Below are 20578 nucleotides of genomic sequence, written 5' to 3' on the forward strand. Positions count from 1 at the left end.
TGAACACCAGAAAACATGCTCCAAGAATTTGCTCCACCTGGTCACAATCCCAGCTTGAGACACTTCCATCATTACAGGAGCCTAAAGAACATGGACTACAAGGAGTCTGAACCAATGTGTAGACTTGTTTGGAAACATGAGGCATCCCCTGTCAGATTCCTACTTGACAGGGGGAACCATGTACAGTCAGGATCAGAACCTCACTAATGCATCAGGATGAGTGAGTCAACCAAGCTGACTACATAAACCAGGGAATGGGGAACCTAAGGCCCTCTATATGTCATTGGACTACAGCTCCCATCATCCCTGACTGGCTGAGGAGAAGCTGGAGTCTAACAACACCAAGTGGACTGCAGCTTCCTCAACCCTGACATAAACCCTCAGTTACTGCTTGGAGACTTCTGGTGCCATGGCCTCCATAGATCTACTCAATAGATTTATTCTAGGCTATGGACTGAAACCACATGAAGGCACATTTATTTATTTCATAAATTTTTTTACACCACTTATAAAAACAAAAAACTCAAAGTGTTTTACAAAAAAAGGCAAAGCGTTAAGATGAATTAGCAACAATAATGTAAGACTTTCCAACAGTTAAAATGGCAATAAACTAAAAAAAGAGCTTAATCAACTTTCAGTACCAACTTTCTTAACACCTGTGTAAGCTTGCCTAAACAAAAAATGTTCTTAGGAGGTGCTGAAAGTGTACAGTGGTGCCTCGGGTTACAGATGCTTCAGGTTACATACGCTTCAGGTTACAGACTCCACTAACCCAGAAATATTACCTTGGGTTAAGAACTTTGCTTCAGGTTGAGAACAGAAATCGTGCTCCAGCGGTGCAGCAGCAGCAGGAGGCCCCATTAGCTAAAGTGGTGCTTCAGGTTAAGAACAGTTTCAGGTTAAGTACGGACCTCCAGAACGAATTAAGTGCTTAACCTGAGGTACCACTGTACTGTACAGTGAAAGTCCTGTCTTATATCAATGAAGTCTTGCTGAAGCTAAGCAGGTCTGGATCTGTTCTATGCCTGGATGGGTGACTGCTTGGGAACCATATGAGTGCTAGCTTGGGTTTCATGGCATGGAAGAATGGTGGGAAAGAAATGAAGGGATATAGTATAATATACTATGTATAGTTTTTTAAAAAACACACCTTCTGGAGAACTTTTCCCTTTCTAGGCCTTCTGACTGCTGATGGTGCAAGACACCTTCCTCACTTGATGTATTTTGTGCACGTGGCTAGACTGTTCCCCTATGCTACCTGGAAAGCTAAGAGGGACCATGGAGGATGCTTTTTAGCCTGTATGGTTTTCACTCTTAGCTGTACCAGATCCAGTCTCTGCTTAGCAAAAACTGCCAGTTGTTTCTGACTGTGCCAGATTGTGATGCCTAAATGTGTCGGAATGAGAAGAGAGATGTGTCAGAAAGAGAGAGCCTCTCTTGAGGAGGCAGATGGTTAAAGTGACATGTTTCTGCAAGAGTTGCTTAATATAAACATGTTCTTGGTAATCCTTTGAATCTATCCCAGTGAGTTTGGACTGAAAACTGCACACCGCTGCTCGGGGGTGGGGAGATTCACGTCTAGCAACTAATTAGCTTATATTATTCCTCTTCTGCATTCTTAAAATATTTAGTACACAGTGCTGATTACTATACACCCCAGTGTATCAGATGAAAATATAGGAATTGCAGCCTTGCAGTGTTTCTTCACCATTCTAATATGCCCAAGAGAGAGCTGTGCCATACAATCTAAATTAAATTAACACGCAATAAAAGGAAAATAGCTGTGTTGATCTATAAAAGAATTTCCAAAATCCATGTTAAGGCAATACTTTTATTTGATCAACCCAAATGCTATAACAATAGGACACAAGATTTTGAGTTCTGCAGAACTCTGTTTCTTTTATTTACCATCTAGCTCTAGTAATATGGATTTTGAAATTCACACAGATTTCCCACTGCATCATTTCCTTACATGTGGAACTGTGAGCAAAGTTTCTTACAAAACCTTTGGCAGGAACTGGCAAACAGATCAAATTAAACAACTTAGCAGGCTATCCATGTGGGACATTATTGCAGTCAAACCAACAAATCATGTTTTGCCCGATGGGCACATGAAGAGGCTGAAACTCACAGAGCTTTCCTATAAAACTTGCTATAGAGAACTCTGTGAAATCACTTTCTTTTTCTGCCTTGGCAGAAACCTGTAACACTACATACTTCCTTCCAGCTTGGGAATCCTTTTCTTTGCTTCCAAGCTGACCACCTGTACATGTCTGAAGTCTGCAGCTCAGACACTATTTTTGAACTTACATTTTGTACTTTTGTAACTTAGATAGTACTGTGGATGCTCAGGTTGCAAACGTGATCCGTACGGGATGCATGTTCGCAACCCGCAGCGTTCACAACCCGTAGTGGCGCGTTTGCGCATGCACGGGTTGCAATTTGGCACTTCTGTGCATGCGCAAAAAGTGATTTAGTGCTTCTGCACATGCGTGATCACCAAACCCCGGAAGTAACCCATTCCAGTACTTCTGGATTTCGGTGGGTGTGTAACCCGAAAAAATACAACCTGAAGCGGCTGTAACCCACGGTGAGACTGTAGTTATAAACCTGCTTTCATTTTGTTACTGTAACTCCTGCTTTAAGACCTATATCATGTAAGTAAATAGTTCTTTTATTTCTTCACAAAACAATGTGTGTGATTGATGTTCTTAAGAGGGAAAAAAGGGTAATACCAGGGGAAATCCTGACTGCTTCAGAGCATCTTGGATTGTTTTTTCTAGAATGTCGAGTCAACCTTGTCTTAGCTTCTAAGTTTAAGCTGCAAAGGATGGTACTCTGCTGATCTTACTCACATGAGCTAGGACGGATAATAACTAAACAATACATCCTCTCCTAGTGTCCCAATCCATTCCTACAATGAAACTGTGCCCCAGAGCTTAGCATTGCCCCTCTTTCAATATAGCCCTGAAATCCACTTGCATAGGATGGTATATCCATTTTCAAAACATTATTCATGTTCCAATTCATTTTCAAGTAAGGAAATAAAACCCACTAGAGTTGTAGCCCTACGTATTTGTTGTAATTAAAAACATCCATAATGCTTCCTCAAAGGCAGCATTTTCATACATGCTTTGTTATTTAAATGCATCTATCTATCTATCTATCTATCTATCTATCTATCTATCTATCATCTATCTATCCATCATCTATATCTATCTATCTATCTATCATCTATCTATCATCTATCTATATCTATCTATCTATCTATCCATCTATCTATCTATCTATATCTATCTATCTATCTATCTATCTATCTATCTATCTATCATCTATCTATCTATCTATCTATCTATCTATATCTATCTAAAATATCTATCTATCTATCATCTATCTATCTATCTATCATCTATCTATCTATCATCTATCTATCTATCTATCTATCTATCTATATCTATCTATCTATCTATCTATCTATCTATCTATCTATCTATCTATCTATCTATCATCTATCTATCTATCTATCATCTATCTATCTATCTATCTATCTATCTATCTATCTATCTATGTATCTATCTATGTCTATCTATCTATCATCTATCTATCATCTATCTATATCTATCTATCATCTATCTATCATCTATCTATCATCTATCTATCTATCTATCTATCTATCTATCTATCCATCTATCTAATCTATCTATATCTATCTAATCTACCATCTATCTATCTATCTATCTATCATCTATCTATCTATCATCTATCTCACACAATGTGCAAGTGATAATTCCAGAGATGAAGCAGAATAAAGCTATCAATGGCTACTAGCCATGATAGCTATGTACTATCACCTCCAGTGTCAGAGGCAGGGTACCGCTAAATGCCAGTTGTTGGGAGTCACAAGTGTTGTGCTCATGTCCTGTTTGTAGACTTCCCAGAGGCATCTGGTTGGCCACTGTGAGAGCTGACTTAGATGGGCCTTTGATTCAGCAGGGGTCTCAAGTGGCTTAACTTGAAAGAATGTGCATTATCCTTAGCTTGGAGGCCTGGGACACTGCAGCCCTGGAAAGCATCTTGGACTTTCTATTGGGTTGGCCCAACTTTGGGTTACCCACTTAAAAAAGAATAACAATCCTAGCCATCTCAAATATCTGAAGGGCTGTCACATGGAAGATGGAGCAAGCTTGCTTTCTCCTGTTCTGAAGGGTAGGACCCGAACCAATGGATTCAAGTTACAAGAAAGGAGATTCCAGCTAAACATCAGGAAGAACTTTTGGGCAGTGTGCGCTGTTTGACAGTGGAACAGTCTCCCGCGGAAGGTGCTGGACTCTCCTTTCTTGGAAGTTTTTAAGCAAAGGTTGGGTGGACAACTGTCATGGATGCTTTAGTTGAGATTCCAGCATTGCAGGGGGTTGGACTAAATGACCATCAGGATCTCCTCCAGCTCTATAATTCTATTATTCTAGGTTAGCAAAATCAACAAAGTGTCTTGTGGCACTTTAAAGACTAGCATGTTTATGATGGCATAAATGTTTGTGGGCTACAATCCACTTCATCAGATGCATAATGTTATCTTGAGTTGCAGATACATATATACATAATTTGTGGAGGGTTGGGTGAGGTCGTAGCAAACAGGACATCCCAGGTCCAATCTTCACGGACACCTCTAGGCAGGGTTGGCATCAGGGCCAGCCCTGGATGTTTTACCAGTCAAGGCAAAACATAAAATGGTGCCCTCCTCAACCACTCCCACATTTGCTGGTAAGCAGCATGCTCCTGTGGGACCTGGATCTGCTGCCCCTTCCAGCTGTCCCTAGCCTGCTGCCAAAGGTACGTAATTGCCTCACTGAGCTTCATGGGTAGGAGAGACTCCTGCCTGAAATCCTAGAAAGCTACTGTCAGTCAGTGTAGGCAATATTGAACTAGGTGTGTGTGTGTGATAACCAGCCTCATATAACCAACATGCTTAATTAAGTCTAATCCATGAAGGGGTTCATACTGTAAAGTAAGCTGTCCTGCCAGGCTTAGCTCACCATGGGAGGGACAAGGTCATCAGATATTTCTTTACCCCCAGTCTACCTGAGAATTTTAACATGTGAAGAGGTCTGAGCTGGTCTGAGGAGGTCTGAGAAGAGTTTGTAAGTAAACCATTTTTATCTTACTAAACATGTGACCTTTCTTTTCCTATGTTGGAGGAAGAGGGGACTATTTTGGAACTCACTCAGAAAGACATATATTAAAGGTATAACAGCCTATATTTCCATGCTTTAAAGGTAAAGGGACCCCTGACCATTATGTCTAGTCGTGACAGACTCTGGGGTTGCGGCACTCATCTCGCTTTATTGGCCGAGGGAGCCGGCATACAGCTTCCGGGTCATGTGGCCAGCATGACTAAGCCACTTCTGTCAAACCAGAGCAGTGCACAGAAACACCCTTTACTTTTCTGCTGGAACGGTACCTATTTATCTACTTGCACTTTTTGCTGCATATTTGGGGTTCTCTCACCAAAGAGTACTTGCCCCAAACTTGACTCTTGGCATCCAGGGAATTATTCTTTTGTACCATTCTTTTCCTTGCCACAAACATAGTGGAACTGTGGTATGACTTGGTAAAAGGCAGTTTCCTATGTTCCTGTGTATGTGTGCATGCATGCACATGTGTGCTCATGCATGCAAAGAGTGAGGCCAAAGTGAAATGAGTTGCAAACAAGTACAGACATATTTGCATAGTTAGCTGTGGTCATACACAAGCAGTTGTGCCAGTAGCACAAACATCCTGGCATGGTAAGCCAATTAACACATGCAGCGTGATTTTAAAAATCCACAATATTTGTTCAGTTACCTGATTATTTGTACTTTTCTACATCTCATTTTCCTCTGACCTTAATGTTTATAATGTCTCCAGCATGCATTTGTTTATATACTTGCAACTCAGTATAACATTTCATGAATTGGAGGTCCTTGTGCCATAACACATGTTATAGTCTTTAAACTGCCACAAGACTGTTGCTATTGTTGAAGCAGTGCTTAACGCTCTTAGGTTGCTCTTCTCATCCCCATCAGTATCTCGGGTCCCTGCAGCTGGATCTAATTACACAACATCCATCCAGGTGCAGTTGAGCCCCAGAAGGCATTACCAGCTCGCATCCATCCTCCAGTCAAAATAATAATGATAATAATGCATTCTTTTTCATGTTCATATTGTGTCGTTCTGCATTTCACACCGGAGAGACCTTGCAGGTTTCTCTTCGCTCAAAGCGAAGATGTGAAGCACCTGACCTTGGGAAAAGGAGGCGGGTCTCGGCAGTCTTATGAATGAAATTCCAGAGGACCAGTGTGTATGCGCGTTCGCGCGAGAGTGTGTTTATCTCCTCGCCGGTGCGTATCTGGGAGAAAAGGAGAGGAGGAGCTGAGCTAGTGTGAGAGAGCGCCTCGTTGTTATTCTGATCACAGGCTCCTCTGATTCACAGACTTGGAGCCGATCTTGAATATAAGAGAAGACTTTTGACGTCAGAGTAGAGATATCAGCAGACCCAAAGGGGGGGGGGGATATTAAGAGCAACTCGGTTGGCAGAGACCTGCCAGCGTTATTAGCCATGTTAACCAGAGAATGAAGCCTTAACTCCGAGGACTGAGAAGGATTTAGCAGGGAGGACAACTGACCAAAGAATTGAAAACCAAGGTAAAAACAACAACTGGGGAGGTGGGGAATTGCATGCCTGTTTCTGAATGTCGCCTGGGGTCTACCTGGTTCCTTCCCCACACCACACATTCTTCCATCCCGCAGTGGGCTTGGAAAGCGGGAGGCGGAGGGTGTTCGCGTTGCATGGAACAATGAAACCAGCCCAACGGCTTGGCTATTGTTTTCTAAATTGTTCTTTGGTGGGCTCTGTTAAGTTGTATTATGGTGGGGGCAGCCGCAAGAGTCAAAAGCAGCGGCTGCAGCAGCACAGACCAAACGCTCAAAGGGTGACCTTTGAATGGCTCTCGGGTTTTTTGTTCACAGCACTAAAAACTGACAGGAGAGCGCGGTGGTTGTAGAAGGAAGGGGTGATGGGTGGGAATACGTTGGAGTCTCACAGACTGGAAAGGTTGTGCGCGGGTAACTGTGCGATTGTGTCTGTGCGCGCGCGCGTTTGGGTTGGTTTTTTTTTCTCGCGGCAGCTGAGCTTCTGCGGTTGTTCGCAAGCGGCTTGTGTCATTCCCCCAAAAAGGAGGGGTCGGGGCGGGAACTGCAAATTAAACTGGCTTCGCTTCGGTGCGGCAGTCTTACTGTTCTAACGGTAGCTGGATATGTTATGTTATTTGAGTGAGAAGGTGCTTTGGAATCATGCAAATAGATATCCGGAGAGGACTAGACTACAAATTATATCTGCCTATATATATATAGCTAATTAGAGAGCGATAATTGTTTCCCATTCAAGTCAAAAGGTATTATTATTATTATTATTATTATTATTATTATTATTATTATTAGCAGCAGCAGCAGCTCTGGGAAAGACCAAGCCAAGAAATTCTAGCCCCGCTATATAACGCTATGTAAGTCATTGGTGTCCCATTTTCCTTCCCTCCCCACCATGTAGCCGCAGCACCCAACATACAACTGATGATGCAAGCGCCTCTGCATCCTAACAGTGTTTAGGGTAGGGGTGTGGGTGTGGAGGGGGGTAGGAAACATTTTGGATGCACAACATGGCACTCTGATTTTGCTCATTTTTGTGAGGGGCATGAGCGGCGGGGAATGGAGATAATTTACAGTAAATTAAAAATGCCCACTACCCCGAAAATCAGCAGTCCTCCTATGAAGGACTCTTCACCTGGGGTTTGGGGAGAGGAAGTAACCAAGCAGGTTACACTCAGCTAAGTCTGCACGCACAGACATACGCCCAGAATACTGGTCACTGCTTGCAGGGAAGGGACTGGTTTTTCCTTTTGCAAAGGTGCCCTTTTCAAAGCTGCTGCTGTGTTCCCGCGAGTACCTCTGGCGCCTGGCTCCGGAGTTTTTAGGGTAACAGCTTTTAATACAGGGTGAGGAGCGCGTCGTCTTCCGTGCCTCTACCTTCGCGGCTCGGGAACCGATGTGTGTTTCCTGGGGCAGAGAAGCTAGGGAGCATCCACGCTGATTATAAGATGCCTTCTCAGCCGCAGGGTTAAAGGCTGATGGTTCCTTTCGTTGGCAATGGGACAGGGTGGCTGGTTTGGTGTCAAATCCAGGTGGAATTGACATTCCCTACCCCGCCTCCCCATCCCCAGAAATGGGACTGGGATATATTGGGTCATAGGAACAAAGGCATCTGCTTTCCATTGGCGGTGGATCTCCAGGGTTCCCGGCCTTTCCTAGCCCTGCCTGGAGACGCGGAAGTTTGAGCCTGGGACTTTTGCGTGCAAAGCAGATGCTCTACCACTGAGCTAAGTTACTTCCCCATGCTTATGGAGCTGCCTTTACATGGAGTCAGGTGCTGACCACTGGTCCATCTAACTCAGTATAGTCCTTACTGTCTGGAAGCGGCTCTCCGGGATTCCGGACAGGGGTTATCTCCCAGCTATACCTGGAGATGCTAGGGATTGAAGCTGGGGCATCATCCTCCAGACAAAGCAGGTGCTCTGTCGCGGAGCATCCTCTCCGTTCGAGTTTGAATGCACACTAGTGAAACCCAAACCTGAGCTCTGTGGATGCAAACACCGCTAATGGCCCTTCCCTCCTCCCTTCCACGTGCGGACCTGGGGGTGGGCGGGTGGCCACCACACTTGACACACGCACCCCAAACCCTGCCAGCTCCTCCTTGGCCTTCTCCCAGGGACCGCCCGCCCCCGCCCCCCGCCCCCGCCCCCCGCCCCCCGCCCTGCCTTCTCCCCTATAACTGTCTCCCGTTGCCTTTCTCTTCCACTCTTCAGTGATGCTCGGTCACCCTACAGCAGCCGCAGCAGCCATGGAAGAGAACTTGCTGATGCAGCAGCAAAGTCTGGAGCAGCAGCAGCAGCAGGAGCAACTCTTAGCGCTCCTCAACGCCTCCTCCCGGCCCTTCCCCAGCCTCTGGCCGCCGTCGGTCGCCTCTGCCACCACGGGGAGCCCTTTGGATCTGTCTCCAGCGTCAGGAGACAGCGGGGATGTGGCCGCGGCGGCCGTGGCGGTCAACCCGTGGGACATCCTGCTGTGCGCCACGGGCACCGCGATGGCCTGCGAGAACGCCTTGGTGCTGGCGGTGCTCTTCTACACTCCCGGTCTGCGCGCACCCACATTCCTGCTCATCGGCAGCCTGGCTCTAGCCGACCTGCTAGCCGGCCTGGGGCTCATCGTCAACTTCAGCGTGCAGTACCTGCTGTCCTCGCCAAGCGAGACTGCCCTGCTGAGCGCCGCCGGCCTGCTGCTGACTGCCTTCTCCGCCTCGGTGTGCAGCCTACTAGCTATCACCGTCGATCGCTACCTGTCGCTCTACAACGCGCTGACTTATCACTCGGAGCGCACGTTGACCTTCACGGCCGCTATGCTGGTGCTTGTCTGGCTGTTCTGCCTGGGCGTCGGACTCCTGCCCCTGCTAGGCTGGAACTGCCTGCGGGAGCCCAGCACCTGCAGTGTCCTCCGGCCCGTTACCAAGAATAACGCCACTGTGCTGGCCGTGGCTTTCCTGCTCATTTTCGCGCTGATGGTGCACCTCTACCTGCAGATCTGCAAGATCGCCTTCCGGCACGCCCAGCAGATCGCCATCCAGCACCAGTTCATCGCCACCTCTCAGGCCACCTCCACCCGCAAAGGGATCGCCACGCTCTCGGTCATCTTGGGCACCTTCGCCCTCTGCTGGATCCCGTTGGCCGTCTATTCCCTGGTGGCGGACTCCAGCTACCCAGCCGTCTACACCTATTCTTTGGCCCTGCCGGCAGCGTTCAACTCGCTCATCAACCCCATCATTTATGCCTTCAGAAATCCGGACATCCAGAAATCCCTCTGGGTGGCCTGCTGCGGGTGCATCTCCTCCGGCTTCTCCTCTCGGCCCAGGACATCCAGTGACGTATGACAAGGGTCTATGGTTGCCTTTATGGTTTTGGAATCTTAGTTCTCTCTCTCTCTCTCTCTCTCTCTCTCTCTCTCTCTCTCTCTCTCTCTCTCTCTCTCTCCTCTCTCTCTCTCTTTATTCTCTCTCTCTCTCTCTCTTCTCTCTCTCTTTCTTTCTTTCTTTCTTTCTTTCTTTCTTTCTTTCTTTCTTTCTCTCTCTCTCTCTCTCTCTCTCTCTCTTTTCTCTTTTCTCTTTCTCCTCCTTTTCCCCTTCCTCGCCTTTGTATGATCCCCTAGCACCAGCAGCTGCAGCGGGGGGGGGGGGGAAGGGGAGAAAACAAAACGGGGGTGGGGAGGGACCCCTACCCAACCTTCTTAGGAAAAGAAAGCAGGGTGTCAGTGTCAAGGCTCTCCAGATGGTTATTTTCTTATGCCTGTTTTTATTTTGATAAACCATACACAAGTAAGATGTGCCTGACATGCTCCCCCCTCCCTCTCCCCGCAAGCGACCGGGCGATATTTTAATTTTATTATTTCTTTGTGTTTAGGGAGGGAGGCCTGGCGAAAGACTCGGACATTTGCCAAAATCTGTGGCCAATGTGGAACACCAAGTGTAAACTGCAAGATAATGTTTCAAAACATAACAAATCTTGTTCTGCTTTCTTGATTTACTTTTTCGCCTCTAAAATTTCTTCTCCTTTGATTGAAAGCAGGATTCTCAGGAAAGGCGTTTGCGGGGAGCGGGCGGGGGTTTCTTCTGCTTTTTTTTTTTAAAAAAAAGTTGCCTGATTTTATTCTGCGGGTACAAGTTTTTTTTTTAAAATGGGTCATGTGAATTCAGCCTCTGAGTTTCTTTTAGTTAGTTGTGGAGACTGGAGCGCAAGAGGAGGTTTTGCCTTGACTCCGGGGTCTAGGGCAGCTCAGGGCTCTTCTCTGAATGAAGCACACGTTTTCGAAACAGGGCGTGAATGTAAGCGCGGGAGCAGGAAGCCAGACGCAAACAGTTAAATGTTTGCTTCCCTTTATTAATGTCGAATATAAAGATAGCAAAAGCCAAACCAAAATTATAAACAGATAGTTTGCAGGAATATTTCCAGAGAAAAACGTGGGCTGCTCCGTTTGGAGTTTCAATTTTTATCCTAATCAAATTTTGATCCTCTATGCAATATCAATAGCCATTTAAAAACAAATAAACCGAGACGTCGTGGGATGAGTGGAATCTGCCAGATTCCTTCTCATCCCAAAGACGTGTCAGCACCATCAGGACTGGACAGCTCCGCGGAAGTCGCAATCAAACAGTAAAATGCTACCCGCGTCGAGACTTGTTTAAAAAGCACACAGGCTTCTGTTTTGAAATTTTTTTTAAAAAAAATGATAGTGTGTAGTGTGGATTTATTAGCCCCGGGCAAAGGAGATGGGCCGGGTTGAGTCAGATAAAAATAACTGCCATTCCTCGTCATTGCCTCCCCACCTTCCCTCCAGCCCTCATAAAGATTGCACAACTCAACAACTCATGAGTTGACTGAGAAGGTTGAATGGCTGTTCCATTATCCTACTGTGGAGCCAGTACTCTAAGGGAGTCCACAGGAATGAACGCACCTTAAATTCGTGTATCACTGTGTGAGATTATAGAGTAACCATTTATTTCCTGCAAAGTTCTTTATTTATTTGGACTTAAAAGTGTCCCCAGAGATAATTGGGGCTACACAGACTGACCTAAAATGGAAAGGAAAGAGCAGATGTGGGAGAATAGGGTTGATATGATTAGGAAGCCCAGTCAGTCAACTTTAAGTTTTAAGGAAGATGAGAGGTACTACTCTGCAAAACTACCAACCCTATTTAGTAGGAGGGAAGGAGATGAGAGACTGGGGCCTTCAGCTTCGCCAGTCGTATTGTTCTGCATACCTGAAGCTACTAAAGTAACATGTCTGAATAGGCACTCTTTGCTAAACTCTTTTCCTCTATGTATGATGTCATTTGTGATGTGAAATCAGGCAGGGGGACATAAAGTGACCTTTATAATGGGATGTAGCGTGGCCAAGAAAGGGAATGCAGTCAGGTCATTTAGGAAAGAGAATTAAAAGCCCTATGGAAGAATCAGTGAGATTAAGCCAGAAAACAACTGTGGTGATAGAGACTGCAATTCACCCAATGGCTTGCATGACTTACTTGTGACAGATGCAATCCTGCACCATTAAAGTTAAAAGGAACTTTGCTATTGATGACAATAGGGACAGGATTGTTCCTAAGTGTGTTGCTCTTCTGTGTATGTTTGTGTGTGTGTGTGTGTGTGTGTGTGTGTTTAGGTCAGCCAGCAATTTGAGGCTTAGATGTAGTAGACAAGATATAGCCACACAGAACATTATTTTCTTCTATTTTCTGCTATGCTGTATCTTCACCTTATGCATGCACACAAGTGCAAAAATGCAGAAATGTGTCTCTTATGTTTGAATAATTCCTTTTGTAGCACCCACAAGCAAATTCCTCAATGATACTTATGTCAAAATTTTGATGCCTTTGACAGACTAGGTTTCAGCTGCATATATGCATATTTTTTGCTTTCCAGGATGTTTTATTGTGCCCAAATTTTGTGCAGACCTGCAACATTGCATCCCTGTGGTGTATGTATGCATTGGTCAGACACATGCAAAAACAAAACCCAACCTCAGCTGAGTCAAGAAGATATTACATCACTGTGGGAATCTCTGTTTACTTTACTTTTTCATGTTTATTTGTTTTGTTCATAAAACATATCCCAAAAATTACTTTGTGCAAACCAAGAGATTTGCTGGGTTACAACCTAGAAATGCAGTAGAGCTCAGTCTGTGCACCGGTGTTTCCTTACTAATCCATACAAAAAATGCTAAGGGAAACCTATGCAGCAGATGTGGTTTGCCTTAGTAGGCATCCCTTTGTGAATGTAGCTACCCACCCCCAAAAGAAAGATGCACAATTTTTAGATGGTTTTTAAAACTAGGTTACATAACACTTATCTGCTCTACATTTATTAATTCTAGTTTGATTAGCAACTCCTGAACATAAATGCACGAATTCTTTCCAACCACCACACCACTCCCTCCACCCCAACACCTTTATCTCCTTACAGGAATGTTGCTTTACACAGTTCATTCTTCGTTTTCTAAGTTGTATAAAAATAAAACTCTCGTGAAACTTGTGCATCTTACCTACCTGAAGGTCTTAGAAAGAAAAACACCTTTGACTTGAATGACTGTTGTAGAAGAGCTTAGTTGTGTACGCACACTGGAAATAGGTGTGATGTGGAAAGTGGGTGTTGTTGTATACAGATTACCCCTTATGGTATAGGTGGGAACTTCAGGCCTGGCCCTCAAATCTCTCCCTAGGTTACACTTCTCACTAGCCCTGCTGCACACCTTTAATGTTTTTCTCTGGCTGGGATGTGTCCTAGAATCATAGAACTGTAGAGGTGGAAGGGACACCAAATGTCATCTAATCCAACCCCATGAAATCCAAGAATCTTAGCTAAAGGATCCCTGGCAGGTAGCCATCCAATCTTTATTTAAAAACCTCCAATGAAGGAGAGTCCACCACTTGCCAAGGTAGGCTGTAACACTGTCAAATAAGTTCACACAGTCAGAATGTTTAGTTAGACTCTCCTTTCTTGTAATTTGTACCATTGAACTCTGATCATGCCTCTTGCTTGTCTTGACAGGATAGAGAGGGGTGTCTGAGTCTCTGTGTAGAAACAAGCAGAATGTAGAAAGGTAAAATTTGCATTTGTTCCTCCACTCACTTTTGCCTCAGGTCCCTCCAACAACCAGCATGGTCTCACTGTTCCCCTGGGGGCCAGTGAAAAGACAAAACAGTGTGGGGAAGCCATTCTTTGGCGCAAGAAGTGCTACTTGTTGAATGGAATGTCCACACGTTTACCCTCCAAAGAGATATAAATGTACAGCAATCATTCCATTTGGCGAAACCAAGTCCCTGCAATGCACTTTATAGATGAGTGGGGAAAAACAAAAAACCAATGCTATTATTGCACTGTATGGTGTATTAAACTGATACATTCATCTGTTAAGAGTAATTTATTTTTATTACTGTACATAAAATGCTAAAGTGATTTGTCAAAACGATACTTAAAATTATTTTTAAAAGAAGATTAAAGAGAGATGTTGACTTCTGGGGCATTGGCCCTGATATGTGCCAATATTCTTGTGTCTTTTGCTTTTTTAGATTTGTCTTAATAAATGTCAGCAATGATCTTGTGCTTGAGTTGTTTCCTTTATTATAAGGCTGCAGAGTGTGTGCACCACAGCATCCAGTGTGGTCCATCAGCCATATAGAGTTACCTGCCAAGGTGACTGACAACCTACACTGCTTCTGCAGGTCCATGCAAGCAAAAATCCCCAGGAACTTTATCCTGCTCCCAGTAGGATATGTTCAGTTTTATGAGACACAAACTCCGTAAGCCTGCCACAGAGTTTCCAGCCCAAGATGAAAATGTGACAGACTGAACTTGGGGCCTTTTGTTTGCAATCATATTCTCAACTATTGGTGAACTACAACCCTTCTGCCATCTCTGCCAGGGAGAGCCCTGTCTGTAAAGACAGCCCACTCTATGTTGAAGGCAGACAGCTGATTTTAACACACACACATACTGGTCAAATGCATTGCCTTATTTTCTCCAGAGGAGAGAAGTGGCAGCCATTCTCTTCTATGGATTAGGTAGGTAGCCTTCAGCCCCTGCTGATCCCAGGGCATTTTTGGTGGGCAGATTATTTTCCATGGCCCCAGAGCTTTTTAGTCATTTTAGGCCATGGGCTTGGTGACAAGTGAGACTCAAACCATAGGCCCCATGGCTTGGCCACAACAGAGCACATGGCAAAAAGACAGGACTCTGGAACAGCAGTAATTTATGAACTTGAAGTCAGTAGCATTTGATGTGGGGTGGGAGCAGACGGATGGTAATCCCAGGCCAATGATAGGTTACCTTGTTGTTGTTGTTAGATTAGCAATTTCACTTATGAATGAAAAACTGTCAGGTGCATGACATCTGGGCCCACTGATTTGTTAGTTTTCAATCTGTTGATTTGCCAATGAGCCATATAGGTTAAGAATATAAGAAAAGCTTGCTGGATCATGCCAATGAATGGCCCATCTAGCTTTGTAGGTATAAGGATGTGACATGTCTCCAGTTTTGTCAGAAGAGTGCCACAATTTGCACAGTGGGCTGAATTGCAGACCACTGGAGTTCCTCACAATATGAGCTGGGGTGCAATCTGTCCAAACTTAAAAAATAATTAAGCCCTACTGATTCCAATAGGGACGTGGGTGGCGCTGTGGGTTAAAGCACAGAGCCTAGGACTTGCCGATCAGAAGGTCGGCAGTTCGAATCCCCGTGATAGGGTGAGCTCCCATTGCTTGGTCCCTGCTCCTGCCAACCTAGCAGTCTGAAAGCACGTCAAAGTGCAAGTAGATAAATAGGTACCGCTCCAGCTGGAAGGTAAAAGGTGTTTCCGTGCATTGCTCTCGTTCGCCAGAAGTGGCTTAGTCATGCTGGCCACATGACCCAGAAGCTGTACGCCGGCTCCCTTGGCCAATAAAGCGAGATGAGCGCCGCAACCCCAGAGTCGGTCACGACTGGACCTAATGGTCAGGGGTCCCTTTACCTTTACTTTACTGATTCCAATGGGAACATAAAAGTACTTCCTTACTCCCTTCTGTTGAAATCAAGTGACTCTGTCAAAGTACTGGATCCTGGTCAGATTTTTGTGGCTTCTGGAATCTGCACTTTTCTAATCATCTCAAATTCGATGTCCATGATTTCAATGGGACCATCTTTGCATTTTAACTGGAAGATTTAGATAAATGTAAATAGCATCAGCTGGGGTGTGTGTGTGTGTGTGTGTGTGTGTGTGTGTGTGTGAGAGAGAGAGAGAGAGAGAGAGAGAGGAGAGAGAAATTAAAAGGGTAGTAATATACCAGTGATTGTTATTAAGTTATCAGAGCTCTCATGCATGAGCTCACAAAATCATCCCCCTACCAGGTTCCCTCCAGATGTTTGAACTACCACCAGCCCTGGCCAGAACAACTGTGCTGGCTGGATTTGATGGAAGCTGCAGCCCAAAATGTTTGGAGGAAGGCTGGACAAGGTTTTGCCCACTGTTTAAAAGTAATGGAAATATCAAAAGGGGGAGCAGAGAGAAGAAAAAGCAGTGGCCACACAGACAAATCGTCTTAAAAGCTTTATTTATTTCTATTACTAACATGCATAAAGTGTCAACAGCTTCAGATTATGTTGTACAACATTTCTTGAAAAAATAAAAAGTCCCATGAAGCATTACTAGCAGTTCCCCCCACCCATCCCACTGTATCTTGCACAGATTGTGTTTTTTCCCCTCTACAGGCAGGAAAATAATAAAGTTCCATTTTGCAACCATAAACTTTGGTCCTGATTTTGTCAGCACTGACACAAGCAGAACCTACAACATCGGGAACCCTTGCTTTACAAACAGCAAACTGTACGGCAGATAGATACTAGTAGCAAACATATACTGATCTACTGACTAAATGCACATGTTTAGAACACCCCATTAGACTGTGAAAAGCTTCTCATTAGTGCTGCTGCTTTGCCAGCTCTATAATAATGCACATGAATCAAATTATCAATACCTTGAAGCATGTACAAACTTCATGTTTCTCTGGCTGAACAGAAATCAAACGTGTGTGTGTGTGTGTGTGTGTGTGTGTGTGTGTGTCTGTGTAGAAACACTCATTTCCAAAAAAGAAATAGTATAAAGTATTATATGAGCAGAAGAGAGAGCAACAAAACTCTGAAGATCACTTGCACTGCTTGGTGGGTGTCCCTTCAGGAACCCAAGTGGAGGATAGGTCTCAACAGCAATTAGCCATGAAAGCTAGAGTGAACTTTCATTTTTAGAGGCAGTATACCTCTGGATACCAGCTGCTAGGAACATAAGATTGGGGAAGGTTGTTGCCTATGAGCTTCCCTGAGGCATCGCCAGGTGGTGTGGCTGTACTGGCTAGGATGCACAGCAGAGACAACCAAAATGGTACTCTCCAGATGTTGGGGTCTACAATTACCATCATCCCTGACCAGCAGGGCTGATGGAGTGCACAGCAACTGAAGAGAACCATGTTGGTTACACACTTGATATAGAGTGTTCACATTCAGAGTGTATTACCCAGAGATCTTCTCTACTCACCTATGTTGGTGTGTCAGCATCACAACAGAAGCTTAGGAAAGCTCAGGGGGGAAATGGGAGGCAAGCATGGCACTCTAAGAGCATGCAGTGAAGGAGAACAATGACTTAAGGCTTGGTGGGACTTTGAGATCTTGCTTCCTCTGAAAGCATGGCCAATCCTGCTGGGATTCAGCAACTGCACAGCTGAGCCCACAGTGCCAGTCTTGCTGTTGCCATGTTTCTCAAGGCACTGATACACTGTCAGATCCTTCTCAAGAGGAACTTTAAAACTATTTGCTGTCAGGGGCATAGTGACACAGGTCATCCATTTCTTTCCAAAGGGCTGAAAAATCTTGGCTTCCATTAGCACGCACATACATACATACATACATACATACATATTGGCAGGTATAATTGTGTGCATGGCAAGTCCCCACCTTTTTAATTCCTCCAGTCCCCATTCCCAGGGACCAGAGGGATTCTGGACATCAACACACTGGCCCGAATTGCTTGCACTTCTCTCTTCCAGCCAGTGGCTCAGGCAGCAAGGAACTGGCACATGGCATTAATGGCTCATGCTCTACAACAAAGCAAGGAGACAGCATCTCCCAAAAGAAGGCAACTGCCAGCAAGACTACTCACTGAACACAATAAGCTGGAAGACAGTGAATTTGGTAGCATCTCTACTTAGAGCAGAGATGGTTGGAGCAACATCTCGCATTCCCATGAAGTCCAAAACCCAGTCTCCTATTATAGGGATACTGAGATACACCCATTCTCCGTGACTGTAAACAACTGCATTTAAACCAAGCTGCCTTGTGGACTTAAATATTTGCTTTCCTTTTAGGAACTGTGTTATAATCATGAAACTTCTTCATGGGGCTGAAGGTGGAGAAGGTTTAGGGGGTGGGGTGGGGAACCTGTGGTTCTCCAGATGTTGCTTGGCTACATCTTCCATCATCCCTGTTCATAGTGGCTGGGGCTGATGGGAGTTGTAGCCCAACAGCATCCGGTGGGTCATCGGCTCTTTCCAAGCCTGCTCTTGGGAATGAGAAACCTATCAGGATAACTAACTACCTCTGCCCCCTCCTCAAGTCTTCCACTTGGTCTCAACTACATCATTTTACAATTGCAGAATAAAACCCAGATACAACCTCCCCTTTTTAAGCAGTTTCTCTCACCATGTACCATCATTTCTGCCTTAAGTTTAGTCCAGAACTACTGATCATTTATTCACAGTGACAGGATAACAAAGACTTTTACCCAAGAAGGTGCATTCTTCCATTGTCTCCCAAAACAGACAAATGCCAACAAAAAGAAAGAAAAAGAGGGGGGGGGGACACACAGCATGTAAATCAGAGGACAACACCTTCTAAAGTGCAGTGCAGGTTCTGAAATCTTTGCTTCAAACTGCAAGTTTCTCTAAGGACAGAGCCCTTCTCTTGCCCTTTGGGGGCTAAATTCACATGACTTGGCCAACTGGTACCAGCTAGGCCAGCACAAGCTTATCACACACATCGATAGGGTCAGCTCTGTAATGGCTGTTAAACAGCATTCTCACACATTCAGGTCAGGCTGTATTGAATATTGTCCAATTTCAGTGTTTGTTTCAAAAAGCAGATTGGGTGTTATGATGAGCTGTACTAGTTGCTGCAAAAAAAGGGTTAACTTGCATTGCTGAACATTTTGCATTGCTTTGGCCCCAGTTCTCCCAGCTGCTTCCGACCCAGCAACTGCTGCTACTCAGAGGTCTCCTTATTTACTTACTTACAGGCCAAAGGAATCTTAACCTCAGTGGGATAGGAGGAGTACAGTGGAGCAACAGAGAGAAAACCACATCCTAAGCCCTGATGTCCACAAGAGCCAGATCAGGAAGCAAGGGCAGTTTTTTTACTTGCTTTCTCACTTTTTATTTGACACATTTACATCCTAACTTTATACTATTTAGGTCTGCAAGGCAGCTTAGAATTTTCTTTGTCTACACTCTCATCGCAGGTGGGCTTCTCTGTGTAGATCTCCCACCCATCTACTTAGATTATGCTGATGTTTTAATTATTAGCACACATATAATAGCTGGGTTTACAAGAAAGCTTAAGCACTTAATGTACAATTAAAAATTATAACAGTCATATAGCCCACTACGGTATAGCGAAAGAACAGTAAATGAACAGCCAAGCAAGCAATCAATCCCCTCCCTCAGCTACCCTCCAAAAAACAATCAGAATGCCCTAAGGTGCTCTGACAGATGAGTGCCTTAGTCAACTATCTAAACATCAGGAGCAAGGAAGCAGAACAGTGTTCCCCAGGACATCCCACAATCTTGGTGGCAGAAGTAAAAAGCCCCTCTCCTGTGTCACCAAACACCAAATGGTGGAATAATGAGGGCAAGAATTCTGCCTCTGGGGGAGATTTTAAGGTGTGGGTGGGTGCTGACTGGCCGAGGCAACTACATGATTTTATTCACATCTCCCCATGACATCATGCCAGATGTAGCAGTATGACATCATCCTTAGGATCTTGACTGCCATCAGGCCAGCTGTCTGGGAGAAGAACTGTGTGACAGGAGAACTCCTGGCCCTTTTGGCCTGGAAACTGTCACCAGCTCTGCTCCTGGATATGATGGGGGGGGGCGAGTAGCAGGGGCGGGGAGAGAGTGTTTCAGAGATAGTGAAGCTTGATTAAGGGCAAGATAGTCAGAACTGACACTCACAAACCCAGACAATGGAAATCTGCGCAAACCAAACTACATAGCTGCCTCATAAGAACTGTAACTCCATGAATTTTTTCTTGAGCTCAAGAGTTCAAGTTTATCTTTTCTCGCATTATCATGTCTTTTCAGACCTTGAGGGTCCACTTTAATACTGTTTTGGTAATTGTGCCTAAGAGCCTTCTAAACTAAATGGGTAGGGTATGCGTGCATGGAATGGAATGAACAAATCACACGAGACATCACCATAATGTTAAATGCCAAATGATGGTGATGATGGCGAAAGCAAGGGACAAAATAGTACCATTGAAATCAGCCTAACATCCTATATACACACACATACATACAGAATATATGACTGCAACAAACAATACATTATTGCAACAATTCCTATATAGTGCAAAAGCCAAAGGGTGCTTTTTAGATATGAAAACAAGCAGAAAATAAAAGGAAGCCATTCTGAACCACCCTATGGCCATAAAACAGCCTGCCTATGGAGTTGCATCTGTAAACAGCATTGCCCAGAAAGATACCATAACCTTCTCCATTGGGCAAATGTACACCTGACTGGAGCCACTTTATGCTTCCAAAAGCATTAGATTACATGCCATGACAGTTCACAGAAGAGTTTGCCAAGTCTGCCTCTACAATCTTCACATTTGAACGGTCAGTTCCTTTACTACTTTATTGGAAATTT

General features: G+C 44.7%; 1 protein-coding gene across 1 annotated transcript; it reads left to right on the plus strand.

Moving 5' to 3' along the window:
* The first annotated feature begins 6421 nt into the window (after window positions 1-6421).
* On the plus strand, window positions 6422-14234 carry LOC309523874 (G-protein coupled receptor 12-like). The gene is made up of 3 exons (XM_082208064.1): window positions 6422-6681; window positions 8895-10006; window positions 10539-14234. The coding sequence occupies exons 2-3, from the start codon at window positions 8897-8899 to the stop codon at window positions 10605-10607; spliced, it is 1179 nt and encodes a 392-aa protein (XP_082064190.1). The 5' UTR covers window positions 6422-6681; window positions 8895-8896; the 3' UTR covers window positions 10608-14234.
* Window positions 14235-20578: the final 6344 nt, after the last annotated feature.

The sequence above is a fragment of the Podarcis vaucheri genome, assembly GCF_965113315.1.
Source record: "Podarcis vaucheri genome assembly, chromosome: Z".
Taxonomy (NCBI): Eukaryota; Metazoa; Chordata; class Lepidosauria; order Squamata; family Lacertidae; genus Podarcis; species Podarcis vaucheri.